The sequence below is a fragment of the Cygnus olor genome, chromosome 6, assembly GCF_009769625.2.
Source record: "Cygnus olor isolate bCygOlo1 chromosome 6, bCygOlo1.pri.v2, whole genome shotgun sequence".
Taxonomy (NCBI): Eukaryota; Metazoa; Chordata; class Aves; order Anseriformes; family Anatidae; genus Cygnus; species Cygnus olor.
In genome coordinates, this window is record NC_049174.1 from 30,456,131 (window position 1) to 30,474,037 (window position 17,907).

Genomic DNA, 17,907 nt, shown 5'->3' on the forward strand with positions numbered 1-17,907 from the left:
CACCCCGAGCTGCCCCACACTAGACGCTGACACCCTTTCCACCTCAAGCCCTCCTCCCCACCTCAGACCCACCTGCACCCACCCACCCCAGCCTGCAGCACGCCCCGGGCACCGCACAGCCCAGCAGAGGACATCTGAGGGACCTGCCCGAGGGCTGACCCCGCAGCCCCCAGCACCTCGTGCCATGCCCGCCCCTGGGGGACGGGGAGCAGCAGCCAGCAGCGATGCTGGCGCCGGGCGCTGCGAGTCGTCCCGCGGCGCAGGCAGGGGCAGGATGGCCAGGGCTTCCCAGGCACGGAGCCAGCGCCGCGCACACCTGGCAGGAAGCGGCTGTGCCGGCTGGGGAAGGCAGCCCGGAGCTGCCGAGAGGTGACGGGGTCACCCCGGGGAAGAGCGGGCGGCGAAGCCGGGGCAGCCCGACAGCACAGCCCGGCCCGGCACAGCCCGGCACGGCCCCGCGCTCCTCCCGGCTCTGCTCGGGCCCTGCTGCGGGTGATGTTTTCCTTTCCCCCGATTTTCGCTGGCCTTTCCAGCGAGCAAATGTCAGGCGCATAAAGAGCGGCACTGTGAGCGGAAGATGGAGCGAGAATGCCTGCCCGCGTCCCTCCGTAAGTGCCGGCTCACACTTCATCAAGGCAGCCTTTGCAAGCGAGGCACCCGCTTAACAACCGGCGGTCTATGCTGGCCGGCGACCGCAGCAGCCCGCCGCTCAATACCCTTTTCTTTCTCCCCTTGTGCTGCTTTCACGGCTTGGGTTACAGCCTTTCTCGCAGACGCTGTGCGCAGGGGGCTCCGCATTGTGCCGCCTCCGCGCTGGGGCGGCCGCGGGGATGCTGGGGGTCCTGCCCCTGCCCTGCCCTCCCGCTGCTCTTCCAGCTCCCAGGGACAAACGCGGGAGAGAGGAGGGCTGGCGGCAGCGCAGGCGTAGGACATAGGCATTGGCATCCTCCCCAAGCAGCACGATGCTCCGGTCCCCGCGGGCACGGCTCGGAGAGGAGCCATGCTGCGCTCCACGGGCACCCAGCCCGTGAGTTGGGTGCTGGCTTGGCAAAGAGGCACCTAAATCAGGTCCTGGCAAGGCAGGAGGACTTGGGAGGACTCGATGCAGGAGGCATGGAGACCTGCTGGCCAGCCCCCCGCCCCAGCCCAGCATCCCAGGTTTTCCCAGGGCACAGCTCAGGGACCCCTCTCTGCCAGGGATCCGGGCGGCTCGTGCCAGCTCGTTACCGTAGGGTTGCTCAACAAAGGTGGACACATCACCCGGGCTTATTATTGTAGGGTTCCTCTGCAAAGCATGCCAGCTCATGCCGGTTTATTATTGTCTGTCCAGGAAAGCTGGACACATTGCGCCGGTTTGTTATTGTAGGGTTTCTCAGGAAGGCTGGCCAGCTCATCCTGCCTTGTTATTGCTCAGGGCACGCGGGGGGCTGGCCAGGAAACTTCCTGCAAAGTGGGGTGATGGAAACGGAGCCACACCTGATGAATCACATGGGTGCCACACGGCGATAAGGGACAGCGGCGGGTGGGATCCTGCACCCCAGCTCCACCCGGCAAAGACAGGCCATGCATTCACGGCAAGAAACACTCACAGCTCCCCTGGGGCCACGAGGCTGGCCAAGGAGTTGGGAGCACGGGGCAGGGGGAGCACAACCACAGCTTGGTGCCAGCGGCAGGGGGACGAGCAGAGCAGCCCCTGGACCTCTTGGAAAGCAAAGCCTGGGGGTGGCGAGGGGGACCGAAGGGGACCTTGCACCCAGCGTGGCCCCAAACTCAGTGCGCAGGGGATTAGTTGTGATAACAAGGCTCGGAGCGGAAGCAGCCCGGGGCTGAGCCAAGCGAGATTAGGGGCTTTGGGGGGAATCTGGGCGCGTTCAGGACCAGGCTGAGCTGCAGGCAGGGGCCGCCCTGCCCCGGTGGCTTCGCAGTTCCTCCCAGGTGCGGGCGCACCCGGCCGGAGGGGCAGCCCATGGGGACGTCCCCTGGGGACGCTGCCCTGTCCTCACCCGAAACCGCAGCAGGAAACGCAGGGGGAGCAGCAGGGCTAATCCCCCGGGCTGACTCAGGCGTCTCACCGGGCACACAGGGCCGGCAGGACTGGGTCTGGCGTGCCCCGGCAGCCCTGGCACCGCTGCTGGCACCGCCGCTGAGTCACTGCCACTTCCCCCTGCCTGGCGGCAGCCTCAATTTCCTCTTTGCAGCCAGCAGCGTGCCCGGCACGGCACCACGGTGCCCGGGGGACGAAGGGGGCAGGTGTCCCCTCCAGACAGGCGTCCCTTCTGGATGGTGACCACCTGGGGCTGGTAGCCGGTGCCCCTACAGGTGGGGACAGTGCCCACGCGTCCCCGTGGGCAGTGCCGAGCCGTGCAGGTGCCCAGGTGTCCCCGCGGTGCCCAGGTGTCCCACGGGCAGTGCCCAGCTGCTCAGCGCAGATGTTGGGCCCCGGCCAGGCAGCAGGATTGAGTGTCGGGCTTGCTCTCCGCGCAGCGGCAGCGGCAGGAGGCCAGGCTGCCCGGCGAGCACACAGCCCCTTCATTCATGGCAAAAAATAGCCCCCCGGGGTGTGGTCCGGCCTGGAAAAGCCCCCTCCAGCCCCGGCCAGCCCATGTTTATTCAGCGAGGGGGACGCGCTGCCCTCCCCCTGCCCGCCGGCCCCGCGTGCCGTCTCCGTGCCAGAGCGGCCGTTCTTGGACGCGGTTCCCCGGGTCCCCCGCTGGCCAAAACACACAGGCCGGGCCGGGGGGGGTGGGGGGGGCAAACCCCTAAAAAGCACCGGGTTTGTCTCCGGGAGGAGCAGCCCCCGGTGATGTCATGAGAGTTTGCGAGCGGCCACATGAAAGGGACTCGCTGCCCAGGAAATCCACGGGCCCGCGCTCCGCCAGACAAGCCGGCGATTCTTCACTGGGCCGGGAAGGAAACCTCCGGGAGCCCGAGCCAAGCCCGCCTTTGCCCCGGGGACAGAGCCTGCCCCCTGCCCCACAGCCCTCGGGGACCCCAGCCCTGCTCCGCAGTCCCCCCGTACCCAAATCTCAGCCCCACAAACCCCAGCATCCCAACCCCTGCTCCCAAATCCCCCTGGGTACCAACCCCTGTCCTGCAGTCCCCAGAGCACCGAAACTCACCCCATGGCCTCCCAGCATCCCAATCTCTCACACATAGTCCCTGGGGACCCCATGCCCTGCCCCACGGAGGCCAGACCCTCCCTCTCCTCTGGCCTGGGGGACTGCACCCCCGTTTCCGTGCCGGGAGCATCCATCAAGCTGGGAGCAGAGGGTGATTTAGGGCTAGGCAGTGCTGTTGGCAGACAACGGGGATGCAGCAGGGCAGGGGATTCTCTTTCGGGAGGGATTACACCAAGGACAGCTGGGAACACACAGACACAGACTCCCCAAGAGCCGGCCAGGATCTCGACCCGCTGCGGCGGGCACCGCAGACACGGGCTCTGAAACCGAATCTGCTGCCAATCCCCTCCCCATTTCCCAGAGGCGCAGGTCCCCGGACAGGCAGGGGAGGCTCTGCCTTCCTCCTCCTCCTCCTCCCCATGTGGGACAACCCCTGGTTCCGCACCCCACATCTCAGCCCCCTGGTCCACCACCGTGGACCCCACACCACATGGCTGGGCCATCTTGGAGAAGGCTGTGGGGCATCTCCATCCTGCCAGTGCCCACATCCAGCCTCCGTCCCCCCAGCTCTGCAGCACCGTGCCCACGGAGGGGACAGGGCCAGCGGGGAGGTGACAGCAGCCCCCGGTCAGCGGCAGGCTCGTGGGGCTGTTCCCTCTCCCCACCAGGACCAGGGGGTGATGTTTGCTCCCTCTGTAGCTCTGTAGAGGGGGGCTCAGGCTCTGGGGCTGTCAATCAGGCACCACTCGCCACAGCTAAAAATGCACTCTCAGCAGGAAAGCAAAATAAAAACATCAAACAAAACAGAGAGGTGAAAAATTCCCTGACATTTCTCTCCTGCGAGTCCCCAGGGCCAGCAGAGAGGCGAGAGCCCCCGGAGTTTGTCAAGCAAACACTTTCACACCCTGGGCCGCGCTCGGCACGCTGCCGCTGGAATGCCAAATATATATTTAAGCTCTGCTCATCAAAGGAGCCTGTTCGGAGTCGGTCTCGGGCAACGTGCATGTGGGTTTGGCCCGGAGCGAAAACCAGGGATGCTGAGAACATTTCTCGGGGCCGGGAGACGGCGCGCACGCGGGAGATAAATGCCAGCCTCCAAGGCCGCGCGGCTGTAAGGTCGCGGGCTGGGCACGAGATACCTGCCCGCTCGCAGCGCTCGCCCTTATCAGCTCGTGTCGCACAACGGGGTGGGGATGTTTAGGCTGGAGGGAGGCCAGCAGCAGCCCTGCATTCCAGCCCGCCGTAAACTTAGTCAAAGCTGCAGGAGCCCAGCCAACAACGCCAGGGTCCAGGGAGACGAGCAGGAAGCGACGCTGGGAGAGGACGGGGCTGCGGGGACACGGCGCGAGGGCGGAGGGGAAAGGCGGGCTGCCCGGGGTCTAGATACGTGTTGTGGGGGGGTGACAAGTGTCCTCGGCCCCTGCGGGCAGGCCGCCCTCCGCTACCTTCCTTGAGCATCCCCTCGATTTGCTGCAGGCGGCCCGGGGACCTGTGCTGGTCCTGCCGCGCACCGGACAGAGCTCCAGCCCTGCCAGTGCTGGGCTGGGCTTTCCCATCCCCGTCATCGCTCCAGCCAGAAGCAAAGGGCTCTCAGCCTAAATCTTGCCCCTAATCCCAGCTGACAGAGCCGCAGGTCGGGGTCTGGCCGGGAGCAGGGGAGATCATTGCCCCAAGCGAGCCCGGCACGCCGGTGCTGTGAAATCACGCATTACGCGCCTGTCGCCCGCGGCAGGAGCAGACCGTCAGGCTGCCGGCACCGCTCTGGTTACTGGGGGCCATCCCGGCCGGGGGGAGCTGACCCTGCGCAGCCGTGCCCCCCGCCCGGGTTCATCCCCAGGTGAGAGGAGGGAGCGCGGGGCTGCGGGTTGGGTTTCAGGCACCTGCTGCTAATAAAACAGCCTGTCAGGGCACCTTCGCCCTCCGGGAGAGGGACGGGGTCCCGGCGGGGCTGTCGGGGGGCACAGAGGGCTTGGGGAGCTGCGAGCTGGGTCCCCGAGTACGTCCCCACCCTCTGAGTGCTGTCGGGCATTTAAACTCCTCTTAGCGACCAGGGGACCCAAACTTTCATCCGCGGGACAGCAGCATCCTTCTGCTGCGGAATCCTCGCGACGCATGAAAGGAGCGAGGAGGAAATCACACCCACCCCGGCATCAGGCCTGGAGCGCTGCCAGCCTTTCTTCCTCCTGCCGCGCGGACGTTTCCTCCCTGCTCCTCTCTCCCGGCTTGTCCCGGTGCCCGGGACTGCCGAGGCTCCGTGCTTTCTGTTCACATCCCTGCTTTCCCTTCACATCCCTGCTCTCCGGCCCCTGCCCGCTCCGCGCGCCGCTCTCTGTGCTCCGCATTGCCTTGCCCCTGCCACCTCCGGACAGCAAAACCATGCTGTTTGGCCATATATATACATATTTTAAAAGCCTCGCCATTTTCAGCTCTATTTTTCTACACTGATTTTGTTCAATGCAGCGTTATTTGGCAGCAGCAGCACTGTGAAACAGGGCCGTGGTGAGCATCCAGGGCGCCTGCTTGCAGCTCCCCGTGCTTGGGTGACTCTCCCAGCCGTCACCACCTTCCAGTCTAATAACGGGTTTATCTTTAACCTTATCCTTAACGTGCTACACTATTTACTATCTCCTACGAAGTGCCAGGCTAGAAAGTCCTCCTCCATAGCTTAAAGCCCCACCTTCCCCATGGCCCTGATCTTTGCCAGCCTCCAAGACAGCTGGGCAAGGCAAAGGTCCCCCCAAATCCCATGAGCCGAGGCTGGGAGAGAACCTCTCCGAACGCCTCAAAACTCAAAATACGGCTCCAGAAGTGGATGCCTGCACATCCACGGCCCCAGCCCGAGCAGGAGAGCAGGAATCAATTACAGGGCTGGCAAAGGCAGGGCTGCTCCGGGGCTGGCGAGCGGCACCGGCCCCCGCGGTGGCGGCACGATGCTGGCGCGCACGTGGCACCGCACCGGGGGCTGCCCGCGGGCCCCGTGCCTCCGGGCTGAGCGCTGCCCACCTCCCCACCGGCACACCCTGCAGCCCCCCCAGGAGAGCAGATGTGCAAATGGCTGGTGGGGAAGATGCATGGGAACCACTTGAAAGCCCTGGTATGAACGCGCTGGTAAACCAGGGCCACTCCTCTGCTCCTCCGGCTCCGCGCGTTATTTATAGTGCTCCGGGTGCCCACCCCGGGGGAGTTCAATCTCTGGGGTGCAAATTCTGCCAAGCCAGCTGTCCTCTCTGCCTTGGAGCTCCCAGGAGCCGCGGCAAGGTCTGCAAAGTGCCCCAGACCCAGCTAGGAGCTAGGGTGCTCCCGGGAGGGCTCTCCCTGCTGCCCCTGGGACCCAGCCGGGGGCCCGCGGCACGGCCACAGCAGCTTGCACGGGGGGGCTGCTGCCTTGCTCCAGCCAGCCTGCACGCAGCACACCTGGCCAGGCAGCACACCCAGCAGGAACACATGGACACGCTCCACCACAGTGCCCTGGAGAGAGGTGCAGGGGCTCCCGGCATCTCCCGAGGGCTGGGGGTGAGGATGCTCCCGCAGCCACGCGTGCCCCCGCCGCTGATCAGGAGCAGGTGGCTGCTGCTGGCGCTCCCCCAGCCAGGGGCTAAATTTATTCCACGAGTCTGTGGGCACCGAGGGGACACGGGGGTCCAGCAGCCCGCCCCGCACGCGGTGCACATCCCAGCACCCGACACCGGTGACGGGAACAGAGCCCTTCCGGACCGTCTCCTCGGCACCCGCGAGTCCTGATTACTGGCCCCAAAGCGGACCCAAGTCCTTCCTCCCCCGACCACAGAGGGGAAAGTTTCCAAATTAAAAACCTAAAACTGGCAACAAGGTGCCCATGGCAGGAACCTCTTAAACTGGCCATTAAAGTTTATAAGTTAGACGGGCACCAGGAGCGCGCGGCGGAGCTGCAGGAAAACAGCCGCCCCTCCTTGGGCAGCCTAACCACGGCTGTCCCCAAAGCCACAGGGCTGACGTCAGGGCATGAGCTCACCTCCGTCACCCACCGCCTGGCCGGCCCCAGCCCCGTGTTTACCCCTGCCCGTCCCCGCCGCTGTCCCTCGCAGCCCGCTCTCCCTTTGAGGTTGGCAGCCCCGGGGCCTGGCGAGGAAGAGGAAAAGAGCAGAAAGGAGGAAACCAAACCTCAGCGCCCACAAGGCGGGCTGCAAAACACGGAGCCCCAGCAGCTCCCTCCCGGCCCTGCTGCCTCTCCCGGCCACGTCCCCCCTTTCCTGCCCCAAAACCGCCCTGGCCCTGAAAAAGAGGCGACCTCGAGGGGACGTGGGTGCGCAGCCCTCACCCCACCTGCAGCTCGCACAGCCTGCCCGGCTCTCCTCGGGGGCCAGGGCTGTTACCCTCCCATTCTCCCGCTGCAATGCGCTCTGTGCCCTCAGTGAGATGGGCCGAGGGTGGGTGTCGGAGCCAGGCAGCGTCCCCTCCTGCCCCAGGGTGCTGGGATGCACCGCGGGGCTGCGAGGCGAGGGGGGGAGACGCACAGCCTTTCCCCAAGCCCTGCTGGTCCTAGCTGGGGACATGCGAAGAGCTTTGTGGCACCAGGTTTTGGCTAGAAGGGCAGGAACACAAGCTCCCTGCTCGGGCACACAGGACAGCGCCATTCCCCTCTCCCTGCCACCACCAGGGCACTCTGCCTCTAGACCTCTCCATGCTCCCTGCACGGCCAGGTGGAAGTGCAGCCAGAGGGGGACGAAACCCAGCCGGCAGCGATACTGGCAGAGCCCTGGGAGAAACACCACGGCTTTTTTTTTTGGAGCCAGGGGCCAGTGCTGGGACCCTGAGCCCTGTGCGAAGCCAGTGCCGGCCTGACCGACGTGCTCAGCTCAGGGCTGCACGCTGCCAGAAAATGGGCGAGAGCCACAAAAGCCACAGGGGCCCACGAGGGGACGGCGAGGGAAAGGCCAGGGGCCGCGCGGCTGCCCGGCTGCACCAAGCCTGCGGCACTGGTCAGGGCAGGCTGGGAAGCCACCGTCCCCATCTGCTGCCGTTCCGAGCCACACGGGGCACATTTTGCCTGCCGCCACCTCCAGCAGAGGTCTGTGGGTTGCATTTATAGCCCTGGCCACAGACCCTGTCCCCACAGTGCCCGCGTGCTCTGCACCGCACGGTGCTGCCCCTGCATCCCCCAGCCCGGAGCATCGCGGGGAGCCGCCGCTGCCACCTCTCCGGGCGCCGTGAGCGGGTGCACGCACGCACGCACGCCCCTTGCACGCCACTTGCGTGCCTCCCCGCCAGCATCGATCCACGGGGAAGCACACAAGGAAAACACACACACGCACACACACACACAAACAGGGCAGCCTCTGCAAACAACTGCTTGTTAAGTTAAAATTAAACTCTGCACAAATATTGACCTTTGGAGGGGACACAAACTCTGCCGATATATTTACCAGCTTTATAAATGGGCCTGACCACAGTGCCCTATATGCCGAGCTGGAGGAGACGAGGGCTGCCGAGGTACCCAGACCATGTCCCCCGCATCGTGGGGCTCTGCCCGGGGGCTGCCCCATCTCTCAGTGGGCTGTGCAGGGTGGCAGAGTCCTCCCTGCGACGGTGACTTTGGCACCAGGCATTGAGGTGCCCGCAGGAGCCAGCTCGGTGGCCCCAGCAGCTATGGGGCCAGCGGGGTGCTGGAGCAGAGCTGCCCCTGCCCAGTGTGCAGCTGGAAAGCAGAGCCACGGCTGGGCTTTGAGCCCCCGGGAAGGAAGCCGGGGAGCTGAGAAATGAGGGGTAGGGATAGAAATGGCACGTGGAGAAGGGACGGCACTGCGCTGCGGTGGGGACTCGCATCTCGTGAACCCCCCAGAGCTCTGGAAGGGGCCCGCACGCCCAGCTCAGCACACGGGGGGATGGCACCGGGACTGGGAAGGGACCTGGGGCAAGGTCTGCCCCCAGGGATGGATGAAGCAGCTTGGCGAGGAGAAGAAGCAAACTCTTCTGATAGGCGTAGGGCCAAGCGCAGGAGGCCAGCTGGAAGATACAGTGGGCTTTGCAGCCCGAGGGTACAAACGGGGTGCACGCAGGTCTCCTCTAGGACCCACCTTTGTCAGCAGGAGGCAACACCACCCCTCGGTGATGTTACACTGTTCGGGAGCCTTTGAAAAACCACCGAGTGCCAAGAGCTGCAATTGCACAACCGGGCAGTGAAGGTGACAGCACGATAAAGGACACGGAGAGCAACCCCAGCCACACGGCGCACGGCTCAGGGAGAAATCCCTGGGGTAACACAAGGGGAAGGCCCAGCCTGGGGCTGGGCAGCAGGGAGAAGGACCCTGCACACCCCGAGGAGCCCGGGACGAGGGCAGGGTGCCCGTGGTGCAGCCGGGTGGGGATTGCTCGAGCCCCCAGCGGCCGCCTGGTCCCCGGCCCCCGGGGACAGGTAGAGGGAGGGGAGAGCACGGCACATGCAGCAGGGGATGCCCGAGCTCCAGCTCTCGGAAATACTGAATAGAGTCTTATTCAGGCTGATGTAAAACACTGTTAAAACACACAAAAATCCTTTGAGTAATGGGCGAGCGGGAAAGAGGCATCTATAATTAACAGTAACTGTTCGAGACGGTCGCTGCCCAGAGACGTGTACTGTGCAAAACCACTTGAAAAGGCCCCATCTGAAAGGCGAAGCCTGGGGTTTTTCAAGAAGCCCGTCATGTAACGATCCTGGCCCTTCCAAAATAATTCTGCCATATTAAAAAAACCCAAAACCTCAGCTTAATCGCCCTGCAGCGCTGGGACTGGAGAGCTCTGAGGAGAGGGGAAGGGAAGCGCAACCGGCTTCCAATTAGAGCCTCGTTAGAAAGGAAAGCTGGGGAGCTATTAGGGAGCGGGCCAGGGGCGAGCCCTGCCGAGCTGAGCTGAGCTGAGCTGGCTGCTCCCGGCGGTGGGAGGGATGTCCCCACACACAGCCCTGCCCCTCGTCCCCCTCGGTGGGCACAGCGGGACCCCAAGGGTCTGAGCAGAAGGACGAGAGGTGGGCGCACTTGTCGAAGCCCCCCGGGACATCCTGGTCCTGCGGGGGGGATTTGGGGATGCTCGTGGAGCCACCAGGAGCTCTGGGATGGGAGAAGGGGGAGCTGGGGCTGCAGCCGGAGAGGGGATGGGAAATGGGGTCTGGGGGCTTTGCTGCCTCCCAGAGCCCGGCCAGCTTGGCGCGGGTGCCTGCAGCACAGGTTCGGCCGCAGCATCCTCTCGCTTCATCAGCTGGGGCTCTAATTGCCCCCGGCGGTCCTGCCTTTTGGGGCAGGCACCGGGCACCCGCTCGGCGGCTGCAGCCTGGCCCCGGGGCCGGGCGGGAGGCACGCTGCCCGGAGCAGCCTCCCCTTCCCATCCCACGGCCTGGGACCCATCCAACACAAAGTTAATTTCTAACCATGGGTAACCACCAATGCCCGAGCGGGGATGATTTATCCCCTATCTGCCTGGGTCGGATTTATGAGCCACACATCCCCTAGGCTGCGATAAAGGCCATGTCTGTGCTCCTCGGCCCCCCCCCCCCACGCCCATAGCCCCTCCGTGCGGACTCGCCGCCCCCCCCCCCCCCATTTACAAGCCTTCCCCCGGTGCGGAAACCTGACAGCCCGCAGAAGAACAGTAAACAGCACAGAAAATAACACACGCTGGAGGCCAAGCAGAGACGCGCCGGCCGGGGAAGCCACAAATGGTTCCTGCTTTCGGGACCTGCTCAAGAAAACAGAGTGGGACGGACCCTGGGCTCCCGGCAGCTTTGGGAAGGGGCGAGGGGAGCTGCTATTAATAGGAGAGGCAGGGCGCTGCTCCCAGGCAGAGCTGGGCTGGACGATGCTATGGCTGTGCCCGGGATGGCCGTGCGGTGAGGACAGGTCCCCGTGGCACCAGCCGGAGGCAGCGGGCATCTCCCCGCAAAGAGGGACTCACCCACGTGGCGGAAAATTCCTCAGCACAGCGTGAAGCGGGGGGGAATCGGGGCCCAAAAGCAGGGCCTGGTGCTGCCACTTTTACCCGTGCCATGCGGCACCGGGCAGGGGGTGCCAAGCGAGGGCTCATCCCTGCTGCAACTCGCCCCAGTCCGTCCCCCCCCCGGCAGCCCAAAGCGGGGATGCCCCAGCTTTGTGTTTTTGGCCATAGCCAGCCCCAAGCAGCCACCCTCCAGCTGGACAGGGGGCAAGGACTGGGCAGCACGACAGTCCCCGGGCTGCGTGGGACGAGGCAGAGCCCAGAGGATGGAGGGATGAGGCTGTGGGCAGCACCGCGGCTCTCGGGGCAGGATGCTGCCAGCACTCTGCCGTCCCCGAGCCCTCTGCCGCGCTGATAGCGGCAGCCCCGGCGAGGGAGAGAAGAGAGCCTTGTTCTGGGGCCAAGACTAAGGCGATTCAGTGCTCCGCTCCCCTGAGGTTTCTCGGGTGAAACCTGGCTCTGTAATGGCTGTGTCTGTAAAACGTATGGAAATGCCCATAAAACCTCTATCGAATGCTATATGGATATATATGGATGTATGAAATGAAGGGCACGGGGGGGAATTGGGGCAGGCTGGCTCCCTGCGAGCCGTAAACACGCCCTGGCGAGAGGCAGAGAGGGCAGCAGCCCCGGGAGCTGTGCAGACAGGCCGGCGCTGCCCGGAGCCAGGGGAAGGGCACCGTGGCTCCAGCTGGAGCACGGCTCCGTGGGGCACGGCCACCTGCACCACGGGGTGCCACCAGGGCACGGGGACCTCGCTGCGGGGCAGCGCGGGGACAGAGCCCCTTGCCAGGACTCTCCAGCACCCCGGACCCTCGCTGAAGGGTAGGGGGCAGGAGACTTGGGGACAGGCTCTGGGGAGACCCCAGCGGGGTGAAGAAGAGCAAGTGGTCTGCAGGCGGGGAGATGCACAACGGGCTCCACGGTGGGGAGAACAGGCCAGAGCAGCACCACTCAAAGGTTTTGGGGTTGAAACGCTGGGGAAGGGGTGCTCGAGGAGGGTGTGGTGACAAGGGCTGGGTGCTAGGGGTGGAATTTAAGCTCATTCCTGGAGAGCTTTGCTTGCGCTGAGCCACGTGGGAGCCGCTGGCACCCGCCCCACGGGGATGCTGCTGCTCCTCCTTCGGGCCGCTCAGCATCTGCTGGGACAAGGCGCGTGGCAACGCCCGCAGCCAGCCCTTGGCACGAGCCCAGCACGCAGCTGGCAAAATCCAGCTGATAGCAAGGGAAGCAACCCCAGATCTGGTCGCCCTGGGCTATCTCGGTGCAGCTCTGCCCTACACCAGCCTGTTCAGCTCCGGGGGCATCCCGCTGCAGCCCCAAAGCACGGAGGTGGCAGCTTGTGAATGGGGAAACCGAGCTGTATCCAGCTCTGCAGCGAGGGGATCACCCAAATACCTTGGAGAAACAGCAGCCCACAGTGTTATCGATGCCTGAGAGCCACCAGGGATGCAGGAACCCATATGTCCCTTTGGGGATGCCCCATCCCAAGGGGAACTGTCGGCACACGAAGATGGCACGGCACCAGTTAGAGCAAGCAACTTCTAGTTTTAGTCCAAGGGCACCCGCACCAAATGCAAAGCACATGTGCAACCCCAGATGGGCAGAGCTCGAGAGGTGTGCCCACAGCACGAGGAGCTGTCGGGGTCTCTGCTCGGCATTTATGGCCTCCCCAGCTAGCAGAGCCCCGCTGCCACCAGCATCCTGCTGTAGGAAGCTGCCGTGAGCCAGGTGAGACCCTACGACCCTATACAGCCGATTCGCCTTTTCCTACAACCCCATGACTCCGAGAGCTGGGGTTGATACAAAAACACCAAATATCAACAGGCTTTGCAGCAAGATCATAAATAAACAAGGCAAACAGCGACCCTTGCCAAGGATTAAGCAATAAATCATGAGAGCAGCTGAGCCGTGGCAGGCTGCTGTCACTGCTGATGTTTGCTCCCTGCACAGCACCGGGCAGCACCCAGCTGGCCCCGCTCCTTCCTCCCTTGCCCCAGCAGAGGCCGGGAGCCGGACTCCACAGCCAGCCCTCCGCAAGCCCCATCAAAACTCCTCGCAGCCTTCCTAAAGAAGAAAACAGGCCCAGAACCCCCAGATTTGGGACTTAACGCTGCTCATCGACCCTGATTCATTCAGCTGAGCACGGAGGGACCTGTGAGCCCTTTGAGCCCTCGTGCAGCCGGGAAGCCCCGGGCAGGAACCGGCCCCAGGCACGTCCCTGCTCCAAACCCACACCGACGGGGGACAGGCAGTGTCTCAGGGGACAAGGACTGATGCTCAGTGATGGGGGAAAGCTCCTCGGTCGCTCCACCCCACATCCCCACCGCATGGCAGCTGCAAAGTGGCTCTGTCTGTGCTGCTGATGGGGACAAAGCGCCTCCGCGAGGCACGGCGCTGGCATCCGCCCTGCTGCCCGGGAGCATCCCCGCCACGGAGGCTGCAGCTAGGGCGAAGCAGCAGTGTGATTCAGGGGCTGCAGTGCCTGGGACGCAGAGATGCAGCGCACAGATGCAGAGATGAAGCACGTGGATGCAGATGCAGCGCACGGCTGCGGAGATGCAGCGCACGGATGCAGCGATGCAGCACACGGATGCAGAGATGCAGCACACGGCTGCGGAGATGCAGCGCACGGATGCAGCGATGCAGCGCACGGATGCGGAGATGCAGCGCGCAGGTGTCAATGCAGCACACGGATGCAGAGAGGCAGCGCAGGGATGCAGACGCCACGCCGCAGCCCCACGCAGGCAGGCTCTGCAGGCCACCAGCCTTGTGCTAGCCGACGGCAGGGCGCCATCTGCCGCGTCTCTGCCACATGCACCGCGCGTCCCCAGAGCCAGCGGCGGTGCCCTGAGCCCTGCTGCATTGCACGGGGTGGACGCTGCATGGATGGATGCAGAGCTCCTGCAGCTCGGGGAGCATCGGCCACCTCCCCGCAGCTCGCTGGCGCCCAGGACACCCGCTTCCCAGCAGCATGATGAGGACACAAATGCCACCAGTCTGCCTCCTTCGGGCTCCAAGCCCCCAGCTCCCGGCTGGGGGTGCCACGGGCCACCTGTGGCCCCCTGGCCAGGCCGGTGGCCCCGGTGGCAGCCCTGGTCACAACGCAGCGGTCCCTGGGCACGGCAGCAGGCTCCTGCGCCCAGCTGGTGCAGCGCGAGGTCACACCCAGGCCTGTGAACCCCGGGCAGGCACAGGAGGAACCTTCTAGTAGCACAATTACTATATTATGTAGCACTAATAAAAAAAAAAAAAAGGGGGGGGGGAGGGGGATGGGGAGGGCTTGAAGTTTTCTTAGTGCCACATAGTAAAGTATTTATAGAAATCCAGGCGTGAATGGGCCGCTCACAGGCCACACTCCTCCTCGGCGTCAGGATCTCCAGGAATTATTCTGTGCAGTCACATTGTTGTATTCACCCAGAGATTGAGTTTAATTACAGACACGCGGGCGAACAGGCTGTCAGTGTTCCAGCCTCGCCGGCAAAAGGGCGACTGAGCTCCCTTTAATGGACGCATTTTTAAAAAGACCCAGGGTTGAAATAGCAGCGGGGGGAGGAGGGCAGGGGGGGCTGCAGGGACAGGGGGGGACGAGGGGCTCTGGAAGAGGCACGGGGAGAGAGTGGGGATGAAGGGGACAGGGCTGGGATGACGGGGAGAGGACAGGGCGGCGGGCACGGGGCAGGATGCGGGGCCGGAGCATCCGCTGAGAGCGGGGTGGCTGATCCCTTTGGAGACCCAGAGGAGCTTCCCGAAGAAAAAAAGGGGTTGGGGAGGGCTCCCAACTTATTACAGAGCAGGGTATAAACAGAACAAATAAATATAGAGCTGCTTTATTACAAGGCTGGCCAGCTCTGGTGGCTGGCTGATTACAGGGCAGGCTGCTCCAGCGCTACCCGAGCCCAGACCTCAATAAAGGCCAGATTGGAGCTGCCTTTTGCCCGTTTACAAGCTCGGCGCGCTCCCGCCGTGCCGCTCAGCTCCTGCGCGCCGCCGGCTGCCCCCGCGCCCGATGGCAGGGTGAAGGGACGCAGCAGCGGGGGAGAACCAAAGTTTAAACAAATAGTGAGTAAGCGACGAGCAGGGCAGGCGGGATCGGCGGCCTCGCAGACGAGCACTAAAAATACAGCTTATTTTCCAAAGGAGCCTGCGACGCCCAAAATTGGCGATCGAAAAAAAAAAAAAAAAAAAGGAGTAAAAAAGCCGTAAGAATTACAGATCCATCGCGGGGGCGGGGGGAAAGACCCAAGAACAAGGAAAGAAAAACACCCTGATGAGTAAGACGCACGCGTGACGTACACAAACACACCGAGATGGAAAGGCGTGAGCCTCCTGCGCACGCGGGCGCACGCACGCGCGGGCAGCGGCACACGTGCGGGGCCGGTCCTCGGCGGGGATGGACGCTGCCAGCCCTGCTCAGCTCTGCTCTGCTCTTTTCCTCCGGGGCCGAGGGCACTAACCTCCATGCACACACCTCTTCCCAGGGCTCAAAGGGCGCTTTGTCTCCCCACCCGGGCTCCCAAGCCACCGGCGCAGCCCCAAGGGCTCCCGCGACCACCTCGGTGCTGAATCCCTGGCCCCGGCGTGCCCACAGCTGATGAGGGAGGGACGGAGAGCAGCACGTCCGTGGGGCTGCGGGCCGGGAGGCTTCAAAGGAGCTGATTTAGTATTGTTCCACCTGCCCTGAAACGGGCGCTTGAGCGAGGGATGGAGGTTGCCTAGGGTCACCCTGGCGCTGAACAGAGCCCTTATAGGACGGGGAAGGAGAAAGGGGCTGCTTTGGGATGAGGTGGTTCCCCTGGGCACGGCTTGGTGGGACCGCTGCAGTCCCACATGTCACCCCGACCACCAAGGCCCCCGCGGTGCCTTGGCCCCGGCTCACGAATTTGGGAGAAAAGGCAGAGCTGGCAGGGAAAGCAGGCGCTGCTCCCAGCTCTTTGGTGGTTTGCAAGGCTCCCCTCCCCAGAAGCATCACGGCGGTCCTCAGGGACCCCAGCCCCACGCCCTGCCCAGCAGCACAGCTCGGCTGCAGCACTCTGAGTGCCTCCAGCCAGCCCTCTCCCCACGACACCGCCCCCCCCCCAAAAATACACCCCAAGGAGACGGGATGGAGCCTGATCCCAACCTCGCGGGGTTGACAGGGGCAGCGGGGAAGCTGCACGGGGCAAAGCAAGAGGCAGCAGAGCCCCACATCTCCTACGGGGTGGCAACCCCCGTGCACACCAAGGCACCTGCCACCCCTGTGCCTCTTCTGCCCTTCCACCGCCGCTGCCCTCCGCCTTCACCTGCGCTGACGGCGGTGCCCGGGGCTATAGCAGGGCGGCGGTGCCCGGGGCTATAGCAGGGCGAGCCCGGGGCATCCGGGGCCATCACGGCACCCCCCCCCTGCTGCCCCCCCGCCCCAAGAGCGGAAAACATCCCCCCGCGAAGGGCAGCTAACGCGGAAGCTGTTCGCATCCCGTAGCGCGAGCCCGGCGGGTGAGGAGCAGGGCAGCTCCCGGGTCGCCGGGTTATCGGATGATAACAAGGCAGCACAGCCCGAGCACGCGACTTCCAGCAATGCAAGGCTGCTTCCTTTGTTTTGGGAAAACAAGAGGGGGGACAGACCTTCTCTGGCACGTTCTTGCCCGACCTGAAGCTGCCCCCCACTTGCACCGGCTCCCACGGCGGCCGTCCCCTCTGCCCCCATCCCAGCGCGGCGGCTGGAGGAGGAGGGGGACGGGGCCAGCCTTCGTCCTTTCCACCTTTCCCACTGCCCGTGCTGAGGCTCGGGGAGGCCGGGACAGTCACAGGGGACCCTACCAGCATGGGGTTATCTCACCCCAATCCCAAATGCAGGGTGAGCCCCTTACCAGCACAGGGAGCGGGACAGGGCACGGGGACCCTCTCCGTCCCCACGGCCGTACCCCTCGCTCCCCAGACAGCTCGATGGGGGTGTGGGAGCCCCCCCCCCCCCCCCCCCCCCCCCTTCCCCAGCGGAGGAGGAGGAAACATAATAAGAAAAATAAAATTTATAAGCCAGGCGGTAATTACAGCGTGGCTACAAAAGGCTGCCTCCTCAGGGCCATCATTATGTGGCTAAATTTAACGCCCCGCGTCCCAGGGCTCTGAGCATCCACACAGACGCCGGCTCCTGCTACCTTCCCTCCGTGCCGGCCAGGGCAGCACAGCTGAACGGCAGCCAAGAAAGCCATAAAGCAGGTCAGAATTTTTTTAATAGTCTATTTACCAAGATGCTGTTTTTACTGCCGAGGTTTCTCTCGTTTTATCTCTGGCATTTTTTTTTTTTTTTCCCTTCTCTCTCTCTCTTTTTCCCCTGACTCCTGAACAGACTGGGCTGTATTTGCTGTTTTAGGTTCCTCTCTCTCACTTGCTCTGAATACTATTTCAGAACTCTAATTTTATACGGCAAGTCCCTTTTTTTTTTTCTTTCCTTTTTTTTTTTTTTTTTGGTAAATATTTGCCATGACTAAGCCAGGACACATCCCGTTTAAAAGGCTCCCATCCCACAAAACATCAGCCCTTTAATGACATGAATCTCATTAGCTCTCCCCATGAAAAGAGGTATAGAAAGGGAGCATCCCTCAGCCCCTCTGAGTTCCTGTATCTGCACAGACGTATATTTAGCCATGTGTAGGGTACAGTCACAGAAGGGGACAGTCTGGGCACACGCACACCACCCCATTCAGACAGAGGGACCGAAAGCGGGGGCCCCTGGGGCAGGCTCTGTGGCCAGTGGGTTTTGGGATATCCGTCTGTCTGGGATGGGGCTGGGAAGGCTCTGGGCCCCGCAGAGGCTGAGCCGGGCCCTGGGAGCCCATGGCCAGGCACAGGGGAGCCTCAGAGCCCC

General features: G+C 63.8%; 1 protein-coding gene across 2 annotated transcripts in view; it reads right to left on the minus strand.

The window, feature by feature from the left end:
- NHEJ1 (non-homologous end joining factor 1) overlaps positions 1–17,907 on the minus strand; it is a 33,800-nt gene that overhangs the window by 4,769 nt on the left and 11,124 nt on the right. Inside the window, exon 6 of one of the 2 annotated variants that reach the window (XM_040561156.1) lies at positions 17,465–17,783. The exons of the other annotated variant lie outside the window; for it this stretch is intronic. Within the exon in view, the coding sequence (XP_040417090.1) occupies positions 17,574–17,783 (210 nt within the window). The 3' untranslated portion in view covers positions 17,465–17,573. Of the gene's footprint in view, positions 1–17,464; positions 17,784–17,907 lie in introns of those variants that run through there. 2 annotated transcript variants of the gene reach the window in all.